The sequence below is a fragment of the Phasianus colchicus genome, chromosome 25 (assembly GCF_987193195.1).
Source record: "Phasianus colchicus chromosome 25, bPhaCol1.hap1.1, whole genome shotgun sequence".
Classification (NCBI taxonomy): Eukaryota; Metazoa; Chordata; class Aves; order Galliformes; family Phasianidae; genus Phasianus; species Phasianus colchicus.
This window is the reverse complement of record NC_143460.1, coordinates 1,564,847-1,579,990: the sequence shown is the minus strand read 5'-3', so window position 1 is coordinate 1,579,990 and position 15,144 is coordinate 1,564,847. Positions and strand designations below refer to the sequence as shown.

General features: G+C 51.4%; 1 protein-coding gene across 1 annotated transcript; it reads left to right on the top strand.

Moving 5' to 3' along the window:
* The first annotated feature begins 1,311 nt into the window (after window positions 1–1,311).
* Window positions 1,312–14,346, top strand: IP6K3 (inositol hexakisphosphate kinase 3). The gene is made up of 6 exons (XM_031605959.2): window positions 1,312–1,802; window positions 5,299–5,575; window positions 9,439–9,643; window positions 10,673–10,845; window positions 11,424–11,599; window positions 12,785–14,346. The coding sequence occupies exons 2-6, from the start codon at window positions 5,392–5,394 to the stop codon at window positions 13,247–13,249; spliced, it is 1,203 nt and encodes a 400-aa protein (XP_031461819.2). The 5' UTR covers window positions 1,312–1,802; window positions 5,299–5,391; the 3' UTR covers window positions 13,250–14,346.
* Window positions 14,347–15,144: the final 798 nt, after the last annotated feature.

Here is a 15,144-nt window from a genome sequence, read left to right as displayed (position 1 = left end):
GCCGTGATTTTGTTCAACTTCTCAAGAACAGCCCTCGTGCCTGGGCTGGGATCCAGGTGGCTGTGGGCTCTGCACCTCTGCTGCCCCTGTGTTCCCAGGCTCCTGTGGGCAGGACAACCCCCAGTCTCTGTGACCTCCCCTCTGATGGAGAAGAGCACCTGCCTTGCATTTCTTCACAGCACTCCTTTAAGGCTGGACTCGTGCTGTTTACGTTGCTGCTCCAAAACAGTTCCAAGTGTCCAAGCTGAAGCAACACAGGAAAACACTCAGCGGGTGGCCAGGTCACATTGGGCTGAGGTCCTCCTGCAGTGTGGATGTTACCAAGGAACCCACTCCTACATTAAGCCTGGAATGCATGAAGTTCAGCTGATAGTGGCATCCCAATCTGAGCTGGGGGGCGTTTGCTCTTGGGATCGTGTCTCCATCTAATGGAGGCTACAGCTTTCAAGCTGGCCAAGGGTAATAATATCCTTTTGTGCCTGTAATTAGCTCCTAATTAGCATAGTTTTAATATGAGGTGGGCTTGCTCTCCCCTCAGAGTGCTCTGTGTTGTACAAGGGGCTGAGTAATTGCCTCTGCAGCTGTGGTGGGGACACCTCCTGGGATGCAGCAGCCTGGAGCTGTGCTGGTTTGAACGGAGCAACCACTGCAGCGCTCCTGACATCAAAATGAGATCACTGCAATTAATACAGCCATTAAAAATACATATGGCATCCAGCAGGGCAGGCTCTGCACAGGGGAGGTGTGTGTGCCAGCACCACGCAGGGCTCCCAGGGCGAAGTTGGGTTCGGTCCTGTCTGCTCCCCTCCAATTAGCGGCAATTACTGCATCCAGTGATTGGTTCTTCAGCAGCAGAGTTCCTTCCCACCCTTCCCAGTGCCATCCCTATTGCAGGCACTGATTTGTTGCTGCCCTTGAATTATCACTGATGGCACTGATGGGGGATGGGGTGGGGGTGAGCATGGGGTGCCCAGACTGCATGTACCCCAAAATAGCAGTGGGTCTTGTTGGGATGTGCCGGGTTGGCCGCAGCATGCGAGGATCCCACAGGGCTGTTTGGGTCCTGGCAGGTGCACAGCGTGGGGCACGCGCTGTCCCCACAGTGCTGGCAGGAAATGCTCTGGGACTTTTCCACTCTGTTCCCGGTCTTGGTTTCCTGCATGAGGCTGCTGGCAGGGCCGGGCGCTGTGCCCCAATTCCCTCAGCTGCTGCATTGCATTGGGCACAGCACGGCTCACCCTTTCCCAAAAATACCTCTTCCATTCTCAGCCCCATTAGCTCATCGACTCATTTGATCCCCAGCATCCCCGCTCATTCTGTAGTGCTGCCTCTTCCCTGCACTCACAGCTCCTTTGCCCACCATTCCCTGTATCATCCCAACCCATTTCCCACAGCAAGCAGCTGCAGGGTTGGTTTGCAGCCCCATCCCAGCTGCACAGCAGGCTCCAGCCTGCTCCCTACACCACCATTGCTTCTTTGCATGCACCAGAGTAAAGCTGCAGTTATTTCCTTCTGGAGCCATTGCACAAGGGAGGCAGTGTGTGGCCATGCTTTGTACAGCCCCACACGTGGCTCCCTCAGCCCTAACCTCACCCCACGGCTTTGTTTTCCTTTAATACCAGGGGTTGTTTTCTCCCCCTCCCATCCTCAGCTGTCAGCTGGACATACCGGAGTGCTGCCAGAAATGTTGCAGTGTCAGCTGATGGCCCAAATGTCTGCAGGCTCCCCCCGCTTCTTCATTTCCCATCCTCGAGTGACACCGAGCAGCACTGTGATCCCAGAGCCAGCGGCTGGGCCAGCAGGTGAGGGATGGGGACCGGGGGTGGCTGAGCACTTGGAGGCACCAGGAGTGGTGTTAGAAGTGCTCCAAGCATGGCCATGGCTTGTGGGAAGGGATGGGAGCGAGGGGACGGCAGCAAGCAGGGCTGTGTGCGCAAAGTGAGCATTGTGGCTTTGGGTTTGGCTGCATTGCATTGCTTTGCATTGGGTTAGCTATAGGGTTGAGTTAAGGTTTAAGGCTGGCTTTGAGTTCTCCAAAGGGTTCGTGGCATTGCTGGAAAGCACAGGGCGGGTTGGTGGGGGGCAGAAGGGGGTTGGATGCAAGGCTGAGGCTGGATGGGGCTGTGCTGGAGTGGGCTCAACAGTATTGTGGGAGTACTAAGGAGTGTGGAGGAATGGAGGGAGGTTCTGAGCCAGGTCTGTGTGCACAACTCCCAGAATTAATGGCTGAAAGGTCAGGGGGGGACAGGCAGGTCAGAGCCCAGAGCTAGGATAGAGTTTGGGTGCTTATACTGCTCTGATTTGTGCCTGAGAAATTGATCGGTGCAGAACTTTCTTGGAAACAACTGATGGTAGTGGAAAAGCTGTTTATTTTCGGGGCTCAGGAGCAGCTCAGTGCATGCATCCCAGAGCTGTGCGGATATGGGGAGGTGACGTCCCCATCCCACTGCCCATTTGTGGGTACAGTGGGTGCTGCAGACCATGGGGCACTGTGCATTCCCATGCCCAGATCCCAGCATGGGGTTGGGTGCTTTTGCAGCCATTCCATCCAGGACAATTCTGCTCTCATCCCCCCCACCCATGACCCTGCACTTGGCAGAGCCGCCAAATAAATCCTTTGGTGCAGCAAACTGCATCTTTGCATCTTATTCATGAGGGACACAGGGACTGGCCGTAAAGTTTATGAACGTCATTTTCTTTCAAGGAAGGAAATACAAGATAAAAGAGCTCAGGGTTTCTGCACGTCAGGATTTATGGGGTGCTTAGAGCCGGGTTTTGCGCCAAGAGCCGAACATTTCGCTGCCGGCACAGTGCTGACTTTGTCTGTGGTTGAGGGGCCCAATGCTGTGAGTCCTGTTTGGGAGCACACAGAGCTGGGAGCACTCGGATGTTCCTTGTGGCCAATGCTTCGAGGTGCTCGGAGGCACAAGGCCAAAAACTGGACAGAAATGGGGTAATTGGGTTTTGCAAAGCGCTCCTGCAGGCTGCGCTGGTGTTGGGTGCGGGAGCTGGCCAGGAATCCAGGTCAACTTGAGAGCTGTGGGCACGAGGATCTCCACAAATTAACAGCCAAGTTCATTTCTTGCCTTTTAATTAAAGCAAAATAAAATAAAATAAAAACCATCAACCGAGCCCAGCAGCACCGTGCAGTGCACAGAGCCTGACTGTGCAGCACAGCGCCTCAAGATGCCCCGCAGTGCTGGCACTGAGCCGGGGCTCTGCTGATGGGCACTTGTTTTCATGGTGATTTTCCTCTTTTTTTTTAATATTCCAAAGCCTTTCTGGCAATGGGACCCTCGTGCAGAGCCGCTCCCAGGCCCGGGCTGTGCTTCACCCCAGTGTGAGTGGGGTGGGATGGGACGGGCGCTCGGAGAACGCCATCTGCTTGGTTCCATGGGGCTGCATTAAGGCTGTGCTGTAAATAGAGCTCTTTGCATGGCGCCTTCTGATGCTGGGCCCCAAAGCAGAGCCTGGCAGGCTGTGTCCCCAGGAGCTCTGCCCAGTGAGCACTGCAGACACTCAAATATTCAGACCCCTCTCCACCCACAGTGCCTGCACGGCTGTGTCGCTTTTGCTGGAGGACAAAATTACCCAGGGTTTTGGGTTTTTTGTCAGGGACACAGATTAATCTGCAATTCAGTATATTTTTAGTGCCGTGGATATCTGTTGGCATTCATGACCACTCGAGCTGTCAGATGGGAGCTACTCCCAGTGTCCCATTTCAGAGGAGCTCGAGGTCTGTGTGGAGCGAGCTGCTTGCTTTCTGCTTCTCTCAACAACAAAAAAAAATCTAGCAAACCTTCATCTTTGAAGGGAGAAATCCTCTTTAAAAGCTGCTTCAACTGAACGCAACGCTAAATGCTTTTATTTACTTCTAGAAAGTCTATGAAGTGCTGCTTTCTTCCTGGGCTGCAAAGCATTCATCCGAGCGGGTCGGCTTTGTTCCCCGAGCTGGTGCTGCTAATTGTAGAGCAGAGATTCCTCTCCGAGGTGTGCAGTGATGAAAGAATAGAGAAGAGAGGGGGGAAAACCACCTTGGGGGGATGTTGAAGGAGTGAGCTGTGCGGGGAGGAGCGTTCCTTCTCCCCTGGTGCCACTGCATCTAACTCCTCCAGGTGCAGAACCTTTGCTGTCTGTTAGCTACTGAACTTGGCTATGGAAGGTGGTGGTGCTCACGGACAGCCCTGTGAGCTTTGGTGCATGGAAACAAACCTTCCATAGGCGTCACAGTTACTGCACTGGGTTCCTTCAAGCACAAATAGGATGCCAAGCTCCCTAGGCTGGAGGAGTGTGAAGAAAGCCTCCCATGTCAGCACTCTGCCTTGGGAGGGCTGCAGGAATGCAGAGCTGCCCTCAAAGGGAGGATAATGCATGGTCTTTTTTTCCCCCATCAGTTACATTTTGGGGTCTGCAATGTCTTATTCTGATTTTAGAACATTGATGGCATGGAACCTGCACAAATGTTAGCTCTGCCATCTTTCTGTCTGTCTCAATGGCTACAGGAGTCCTCTGCAGAGCAAGGGCATCCACAGCCCCTTGCAAAGAGTAAAGCAAAGAGGGGAGAGGGTTTGCTGGGTGCAAAGCAGAGCTGAGGTGCTGCTGCTCTGCATCTGTGCCTTTCCCACCTTACTGCTCCCCAGCTCTTTTCTCCTGCCACAGCCACAGGAGGATTCCTCCCTGGGGATGGAATTGGGACCCAAATCCATGTGCTCAGGTGGGAGCTCTGGGTTCTGCTGTGATGCATCCTCACACCATCCTTGTGCAGGAAGCATTCCCAGTGCCATGGTGGTAATTGGTTGGGAACGTCCCCTCCTGATGGTGCTCTCAAAGAGAACATTGCTGACCCCACTGGTAACTTTGGGAGGTGGGGAGCTGCGCAAGGATGGGGGTTTTGCAGATGCTTTATTAAGAAACCTCACTCACAGGGAATGTTCTGGCTTGGGGAAAGGCTAAGACCATCATTAGCACTGTCTCATCAGGCAAACTGAGGCTGTTTCACAGCAGGGCTGTTATTAATACAGCATATTAATACCCCAGCATTGCTGGCCCAAGGAACGCCCCGGTCCAGCTGGTTTCACAAGGCTGCCGCGTTAATTTGATAGCTCTTCTCAGTCATCCCCTTCTGTTTCCTTTGCCCCCAGCGGGTCTAAATCGGGGCTTTTGGGGACGTGTCACACCAGGGCTCCCCGCCAGCATCGTGTTGTACACGAGACCGGGCTGCTCCCAGCCCACTGCAGGCGGTGGCTTTGCAGTGGTACATCCCCCCACCCCCGCCTTCACGCTCTCCCATATCCTCAGCTTGCAGACACCACGTCGAGGAGCTGCACGGGCACGGAATGACCCACACTGCGACGTCCCCACGCTGCTGACCCCCAGCCTTCGCCGAGCAGCATGGTGGGGCAGAGCGAGGGCAGGAGGGCAGTGCTCCTGGAGCCCTTCGTGCACCAGGTGGGCGGCCACATGAGCATGATGAAGTACGACGAGCACACGGTCTGCAAACCCCTGGTCTCACAGGAGCTGAGCTTCTACGAGTCGCTGCCCCTGGCCATGAGGCAGTTCACCCCTCAGTACAAAGGTAGGGTGGGAAGCACTCGGTCGGGCTGGGTCTGAGCCGGGAGCCCCTCGTGTTGTGCAGAGCAGGCTGTGCTCGGTGAAGCCGCTGGCTGGGTGCGCAGTGGCTGCCTCCTCCACTGGGCTTGCTTTGGGGACCTTGCTGGGTGATGCTGTGGGTGTGGGAAGGCTGAAAAGCAGTGACACAGAGCGTGGCCAACGCCGAACTGCCCCGTGCTGCTGTGCCAACTCCAAGGGCTGCAGCCAGGCAGACGTGCTGCCTATTTCTGTTATGGCGAGTCAAAGCAGGCTGCATGTGCAGGATACCTTTCATTCCTTTGTGGGTGCTAGTCCTCAAATAGACCTCTTTTTCCATGCCGTTAATGTTTCATTAACCCCAATTAGGAAGCCTGCTCCCGCTCAGCACTCTGCTGACCTTTTGCTAAGGAGATGCTGTGGGTTCCGGCTCAGGAGTTGTGGTCCCTGCACTTGGGACCACACAGTACAGAGCAGTGCTGCTCTGAAATCACAGTGTGTGAGAATAAGGGCCGGTAGCAGAAGCAGGGCTCAGGGGTGCCTTTGCCCCGTGGCCTTTGGTGTTAGAGGAGGTGAAGGTTTGCGTCAGAAAGGAGGAGAGCAAGGGAAGGGGCAGGGCTGGCACCAGCGTGAGCCTGGGTAGAGACGCTCCTCAGAGCCAGCATGACATACCAAGGCAGAAATAGCCCAGGGGAACGGAGCATCTCTTTGAGGCTGCTCCACCAGGCGCTGCTTGTGGCGCCCCTGTAGGCACTGATCCCGGAAAAGCAGAGACAAAACTCAAGTCCATGTGTCTCAGGATTAGCTGTCGAAATGCAGTGCTTGATGTGTAAGATGGTCCAAGCATTCCTCCTAATTCTTTCTCTTTTAAGATGCCCCCCTTCCTTCCTCCCTCCCTATTGCTGCTCCTGACCCTGGGTTTGGTGAGAGTCGAGAAGCTCAGCTGTCACATAAAAGCTTAAAATATCTCTTGGTCCTTCAGCAGTACAGAAAGGAGCTCCGAGTGTCGGCTGAGGTCTCCCATCCAATCTCTCCCTTTTCCACCAAGTCAGGGGCCTCTGTAGATTTATGGGGCAATATTGAAGAGATGCTTAAGAAAGAAAACCAGGCCTCCTCTGAGCGATTTCCTTTAGCAGGTGCCGGGTTTCAGTGTCAGAGAGCTGAGCCCTGCTCCATTCCTGTTATGAAGACATTAAGCACTCCCAGCTTAACAGTTCAGGGGTTATTAATACCTTTTTATCCTCTATTTCTTTCTATTGCAAGTCCCAGAACAATAGGGGTAATTAAACGGCAATTCTCCTCCAATTTGGCATCAGGGAGACACATTTTGTTCCCTGCTTCCAGCTGTCCCAGCCCCGAACGCCAGGCACATTAAAGAGGTGGAACGTTTGCTAAGGGCCAACGTTTTCCCATGGAGGTAATGAGCATCAGTGGGAACAACCCCGAGGTCTCCACCCCCACCCATAGGCATCCACACTCCTCACCTCTATTCTTAGGCTGGGGGATTGCTCAGGGCTCACTGTGTGATGCTGATGTGACGCACGGCGTTGATCAAATGTCACCATTCAAACCTCACACCCGGGTGGCTGCTTAAAAAGCGTGCCCTTGACCCCTTCCAACCCAATGGGATTGGGGCACTGTGCGTGACAATGCAAGCTAAGGTCCTATGGACATCTTTGCTCTCAGGTGTTTTCTCCTTGTAACAGAAGAGAAAGTGTTGAGTGTTCATATACAAAACTGCTCACCCCATAAGGAAGCACATAGGGAAACAGGTCATTTTAAGGCAGCGATGTGAGTTTACAAAGGCAGTTCTCAGGTGGAAGGAGGTGATCGCGTCCCCTTGCCTTTGAAAATATCCCCATTAATTTTCATGTTAATTGAGGTATTTAAGAACTCATCATTTCATGCTATATAGAACGTTTTTAGGGCCAGACTGTCAGCACTGTGTAAATGAGCACAGCTCTGTTGACTTGCAGCCATGGAACTGGGGCAGATTTTAAGTTACACACTGCTGTAGTGCACAGTGCTGCGTTTGGAATTGAGGACTCCACTATCTTTTATTCAGGCAAAAAATACATTTCTTTTCTTCATGTCCACCTCCCCTGAAATCCCAAAGCAAGCATCAGAGCTGATAGGACTTCTGGTAATCTGTAATATGGATTCCTACAAGTAGGATGCTGCTAGAGATCATGTGGGTGATGCTGGGAGCACAGCTCCTGAACTCATGATAACTGCGAGCAAAGGACCGAGAGAAAATATTACTCACCCCCTAATTAAGCTTTCCAGCCCTATAGCTCACAGGCAGAGCAGCCTGCGTGTATCCCTCACTCATTTCAGCTCAAGGCAAATGGATCTGACCCAACCTCTATGGCATGCCAGTTGGAGTGATGCTGATTTTTACAGTGGGGGAAGGAATGGCTGTGGGCTGCATGTAGGCTGTGGGGCAGAGGGACCTGCAGGTCTGTGAGGTGTGGGACCAGGGAAGGAATGGGCCCCCAAATCTCATGGAAGGGAATCTTCCCTCAGTCAGCAAAACCCAGCAGCCATGGCCCTGCAAATCCTCCCATCTGTGTTTGCTCACTGTAATCTCGCTTCAAATGGAGAGAAGGCAGTTTGTGTATTTATTTGCTTTGGCAAATTGGCTCGGGCAAAGAGAGCTGCCTTGTTTGTAAGCTGCAGAGACGCATTTCCCCGCAATGACTAACAGACTGCATGAGGATACCCTGGGGACAGCTGGACCCAACCCAGCTCCATGTGCTGCGAACGGAGCCTCCTTCCAGCACTGAGCTCTGTTGGTCCAACAGCACTGACCATCCTGTTTGGATCCGCCTTGCTGCAGCCAGACCTGAAAGCGCTGGGGCGGGATGATTCACGTGGCTGCGTCCCCTCTGAGAGCGAAAGGGCGATGCTCTAAAAATGCCTGCACTGCCTTGAGAGGCTCAGACAGCCCTGACAGAGGCTGTGGGAGCAGCGCTGCCCGGAGCAAAGGACTGCTGTTATCAGCCTTTCCCAGAAAGGTCAGAGCCGTCTGCTGCGCCAAGCACAGCCATTCCTGTGCTGTCATTTGACACGCGGAGGCAGCGCTCCTGATGCCAGGGATGGGCTGAGATGGGCTAAATACGTGATGGGCTGAGTGGCATTTGTGCCCTGTGATCCTCATTAGAGTCAGGGAAAATCTCATGGCTAAAATACACAATGGTGTTTCCGAGCACGGAGGGTGGAAATTAATAATCACCAGTCTTCGTCATGTTCTTCCATGTGTGGGTCCAGTCCCTGCCATCATCCTGGTCTTTGGTGCTGGGGGAAGGACGCATCCATGACAATATATGGGCATTGCCTACATTTGCAGCTTTGCCAGCCCACATGCATACCTCTGCCCTTGTTCCTGTGGGCTCTGCCATTAAATGAAGCAGTTGGCATGCTGGTTGTCTTTGTAAAATTCCTGTTCCTCAACTCTCCCTTTGCTTTCTACTAATGCAAAGCATTTGCAGCCTTGCCCTGTGCTCAAAAGTGCAACCTAAATCCCTCGTCATAAATAAGGCAGGAGCTCTTGGTCCAAGGCAGGGGGTCTGTGCTGGGTCAGCTGCTGCATAAGGAGCCCGAAGGAATGGAGAATGAAGGAACGCGGTGTTCAGAGCACGCAGGTTTCGCAGAAGGAGGGGAGGGAACATTAGAAAAGCCCATGGCCGTTTTCCAGGGCCTCAGACTGATGGTGTTTATTGGGTCTCAAATCAGCCTGGGCTCAGCATGAGGCCACTAAAGTGGCAGCAGCTGAGCCCAGGAGGGCTCATAGCACCCACGGTATCACAGGGGTTAACCCCATTCCGGTTTGCTTTGCCTCCTTTCCTGCAGGTGTCGTTTCAGTGCACCTCAAGAAAGACAGCTTTGGCAACCTGACCCTGCTTGCCAGCCCCAACCTACAGCCCGAGGGCTGCGGCCGCCTGGACAACACCAGCACTGACATATGGCACAAATACAAGCGGGCTGCCAGCACCAGCAGTGGCACTGAGCTCGTCAAGAGGTGCCACACGCAGCTCACCAAGACCTTCAAGGACAGGTGAGGGTGTGCCGAGGGCAGGATGCTCCCTGCTGATGTTCTCCCAGCCCTTGCCTGGAACCATCCCGTCCCAGTAGGGTGTGAGCAGGAGGGGTTTGGTGGCACAACTGGTTTAAAGCAAAGTCCAGCCTCGGAGAGCAAAAGCTGCATCCAGCACGTTGGCCTCATGGCTCACCTCCTCCCTGTGGGTAGAGCAGAGAAGATTTAGCTATGGCCGAGATGCTGTTGCTCAAATTTATGCCTCAAACTCTGCTTTAAAGCTGCTGCCTCCAAACACAGCAAGCTCCAAAATGAGAGGAGGCCCCATGAGATGAGGTGCTGAGCACAGTGGGCACACTGCTGCTAAGCAGACAGAGCTGCAGCCACAACTGCACATCAAGGGGGATTCCATCCTGTCCCCATCCCTGGCTGGCTCTGGTGGGCATCGCAGTGCTTGCAAGCACGGCCCGACCTCAGGCCCTGCAGAGGCTTTCCACCAGACATCTTTCATCTCAAATTGGTTCAGAAAAGGCTTAGGTCAGCTGTGACTGAAGGGTGCAATATTGCTCCCGTGAAAGCACAGCCCCCAGTGTGAGCACTTAGGGATTGTGGATGGGCAAGACCGACAGATGACCCTGCAAGGAGAGCAAATATCCTCCTTGCTCTCCCCCTTCCTTCCCCAAAGCCAGCCCCTCTAAACTGGGAAGCATTCCCATTGTTGGACAATTGCCTGTGTTGTGCCTGTTCGGTAGATAGAGATCCCTGGGCATTGATGCTATGAATGGTGCTTTTCATAGGAGCCAAGCACACTTTGAAATTATAATGAAAGAAAATATTGGCATCCAGCAATAGCTGCCTTTCTGAAAATTACTTTTACGGAGTAACAAAAGATCTCCGCAGGTTGGACATGATGAATAAGTTCCCTTTGAGAGCCCCAGAAAATTTACCTTATCAAGTTTGAGGTTCTACAAAAGGGAGGAGGGGGAAGAGAGGGAGTATTCTCTTCTGGAGCTCATAAACCAAACACATTCCTTTGTGTGCTCTGCCCAGCTGCCCAGGCAGGATGCGACTGAGGACAGACCTTCAGTACTGCACAGATTCACTGTTGGAAGATGCAAACAGAAACCAGACAGAAAAAAACAGCTCCAACCCCTGGGGACTGCACTGTCACAGACAGCACCTGAACCGCATGTCCTCCAAGTATAACGAGAACAAACTGCATCGTATCCTTTTTCCCCTCTCCCCTCCAGCATTGCCTTGGCTGCAGATAAGAGCTCATAATGGAGGTATGGCTTTTTGCAGCAGCACGCACCCCTCTTTCCCACTGTCTGAATAAGAAGGAAAAAAAAAAGCATTTCCCATAAGAGAATTCCAAGCTTAAGTCAAAGATCCCCTTGGCATACATCAAAAAAACACAGCTATATGGGAATTAGCAACAGCCTCGCCTTTTATTTTCCTATTACACTTCATTACCCACCAGTCATGTGCGTAATAGTTTAACAACTTCCCCCACACCCATTGGAGTAAGTGCAGTGCTGAGGAAAGGTGCTGGATCGACAGCCCAGGGCTACGGTGTCACTGGAGAATGGAGCTGTTGCTGCTTTAATTGGTAGGACTGTACTACTGTAAATTAACTGCAATCGGCAGCAAGGGGCCCATAGCAATGACATGTTGGTAAAATTGGCTCAGAAAGTCTCATTACAGTTGTGAGCTATTATGGAGAGCGTCAGCAGTTGCTCTGATTTAAGACCTCTTTCAATTAGAATTTAAAAGTATTGGGTTTCCCTTAACTCATGTTCAGAGTTTCTATTGCTTGAAAACGTGGTGTCGAAATACAGCTACCCCTGCATCCTGGACTTAAAGATGGGAACCCGGCAGCATGGGGACGATGCCTCGGAGGAGAAGAAAGCAAGGCACATCAAGAAGTGTGAACAAAGCACCTCTGCATCGCTGGGCGTCCGCATCTGTGGGATGCAGGTGAGGGCAGCCCCGCTCCTTTGGGTGTTTGCCCAACGCACAGCTTGAAACCACGCTGCAGATCTGAAGGGATTCTCCCCTTTGTTGGTGTAAATTGAAGTCGTTTCATTGTTTTCTGCCAACAAACATAGGCTGCAAAGCCAGCCATGTGATTGTGCATCCCATCCTTAAACAGGATGCTTTAGGGACAGCAGGGAGGACAAAGCTTTCCCCGTGCTCTGTTTGACTTCTGGAGATGGGATTACTTACACAGGTGGTGGGTGTCCATAGGAGCAGCTGAGGATCTGCCTGTACACAGCAGCAGCATCTGCTATTGTGTGCTCAGCTCGTGACACAAGGAAAAGCAGCAGGCATCCCTTGCCCCACACACGCCTTCACTGAGCTGCCTCATCCCATTGCTGCAAGAAGGAAGGGTTTCTTTCCTGCTAAATATTATGGCTCCTCTTGATTAAAATCGCTGCCCTCCCTCCCAGAAACTGAAACCAGAAACTGAAACCAGACATTTTTTCCATTCACAGTTTTCAAATGGGTTTCACAATGTTCTGCTGCGCCTGAAGGATAATTATGGCAATGATGATTACAAAGAACATGCACAGCAATGTAAACAGCATCGAATGCTGTGTCCCTTCCTGGTCCCTGCCATCCTTCTGTTGAGCAGATTATCCTTTAAAATACAACTGGTGTGTGAGCTAATTCTGAATTCACTCTTCCAGTTCTTACTCAGGATTACCAATGCCTCACATACATACAAATTTCTGTCTACATCTTCTTGTCTCTCTGTTTAAGAAAACAGCATTATTGCTGCTTGTACTGAGAGCAGGAACACAGCTGGGGCATTGCTGTACTACTGCAGACTCCTAACGTAGCCAGAGGGAAAACGCCATAAATCAGTAATGACATGGCAATGACTTACAGCTCTACAGGTTTCACAGAGGGGTAATTTATTGGAACGCAAAAAGAATCTGCACCAGTGGCTTAAATTGAATAGTTTAAATCTCCGGAAAAGACAGGAGGTGGGATTCAGTGAGGAAGGAGCCTGCAGTGCACTGCCAGCACTGCTCCATTGCAGGGGATCCGTGCCCCATTTCTCAGCCTGGGCCTGAAATGTTTAAATTAGGATGATATCAGAAAAAAATGAACAGCAAAGCAGCCATTGAATCTGCATTGTTGCTCTCTTTCCCCAAGGTTTACCAAGCGGACGCTGGCCATTTTCTCTGCAAGGATAAATATTATGGAAGGAAACTCTCACCCGAGGGATTCAGGCAAACCCTGCAGCAGTTCCTGTGCAATGGTAACCATCTCAGAACGGACGTCCTGGAGCCCATCATCCAGAAGCTGAAAGCTCTGCTCTCTGTCATTAAGAAGCAGAGCTCTTACAGGTTCTACTCCAGCTCACTTCTCATCATTTACGATGGACTGGAGCACAAGGAGAGCACGGCGCCTTTGGATAATCACCTCCAGGGGCACTTCCAAAAAACAAACTGCACCACGTCGCACTCCAGAGTCGACGTCCGCATGATAGACTTTGCCCACACCACTTTCAAAGGCTCCAAATGCAATCACACCACTTACGACGGGCCGGACCACGGCTATATTTTCGGTTTAGAGAACCTCATCAAAATCCTTCAGAACATTTCAGAAGGAAAATGACACGTTCTGTGGGCTGGCCTGGGTTTGCTCGTGACCGATATCCTGGAGGAGCACCGCATCGGGTCCGTAGGGCCCTCCCAGCTGCAGAATGTCACGTGCATGGTTTGGAATGAGAGCACGGACAGCTTGCTAGGAAAGTGCAAAAAACTGCTACGTGCCATTACTGAACTCAACCGTAAAAAGCAAAGAGCTGAAAGAATCTGTTCTGTCTGCAATCAATCAGAAGATTTATTTTCCTTTCTTGTTTTACTGCTGTCCTTGATTTATTTGTAAGCCAAAAGAAAGCATTACTTGAAAGAGTCTTAATGATAAAATAGGACCTGCTCACCTCCACCACGCTCACAAAGCCAAGCGAGCTGAGAAGATATTGTGCATTTAAGTGAGACTATTAAAATGAGCTGGCAGGTCTTAACAGATTGCAGCATTACTTTCAACTCATGCTCAGTGCTACAGGCTGAACACAAAGACAGAAGTGGAAGAAAAATGCACACCCTGACATTCACGCTCCACCTGCACAGAGCTGCTCTTGGAAGCACTTCTCCATACAGTGCAGGTGCATGGTGCTTTGTTAAAGCACGGACATGCCAGATGCTGCAGAGCTCCTGGTTCTGTACTGCTGAAGGTGCACAAGCAGGTGGATCTCAGACCAAAAAATGGACCTTGCAAAGGGCTTCATACCCTCTGTGGGTCATAACAGAGCATGTTTCCATAACTTTCTAAGCAAGAAGCTCCTCGGGGGCTGAAGTATGATGAATTCTGTCAGACAGTAGTCAAAAAGTCACTCACGTCAAGATATTTATGCTTTGAATTAAAGAAAAAAAAAAATGTCAGGGACTGGATATTAAAGGTTACCTAAAATTCTTTGGTACAAAAATAACGTGTGTGTTTGGAGGAAACGGTAACAAAAAAAAAAACCAAAAAAAAAACCTGATTCAATGTTTACAGCTTTTGTTGACAGACTTTATTATGGAACAAACATAATTCCTTCCTGCATGGTGTGGGAAGCTTGAAAGGGAAGTCCTTACACAAGGAACGGGGGTACAGAACCCAGTTACTGGGGAGTGGGAATACAAATAAAGTTGTCTAAGCAACTCTCACCTGTTGTCCATCTCGTTTCCACTCCCAGAGCATCCCCAAATCATGCTATCTTTTCTTTAGGGCTCTACGTTTTCAAAAGAGCCATTATTCCCACAAGTTTAAATACCAGATCTGAAGGGAGAGCCCTTCACTTGTATTTTACTGCACACAGCTGGAGAATTGCTGCAATTTATAGCTGGAAAATTTAAGTCATCTGGCCCAGCTGCATATTTTACTTGGCCTGAAGTGCATCTGGGAATATCTCATTATTTACTGAATATTGTTCATACTATTGCATATTTCTTGCCCGCAAGCACTGCTGACTATTAAAAAAGCCACAAACACTGCTTCAGCAGTGAAAGGCCTGAATCACTGCCTTGGCTCACACTCACAAGCTGTGGTCAGTGCTGATTGCAGCCCACACCTCACAGCTTGTTGTGCTGATGAGGACCTACCTCAGCCCTTACACTGCTGCTGAGCCTCTGGTGAGCAGGACGTGGGATCTGCAAGCGGGGAAGGATGAGCAAGGCTCTAAGCAAGGTGCCAGCAGCTGGGCTGTGTGTGATCCCAGCCATCCCTCGTTTCTCCTGCAGGAATGGAGGCATCCCAGCTGCTTGCACAGGAATCACCCCGCTCCTTTTTTCCTCCCTTTATACACCAGCACAGTTACTGAGAATTTCACCACTGTGAGCATAACCCCTCCACTTGGAGATGGCAGAAGGAGGAATTCCTTATTGTGAGGTGATGGGACACTGCACACACTGCCCTGTGAGCCTGTGGGTCACTCGGGGTCAGGCTGGGGGGGGCTGTGAGCAGCC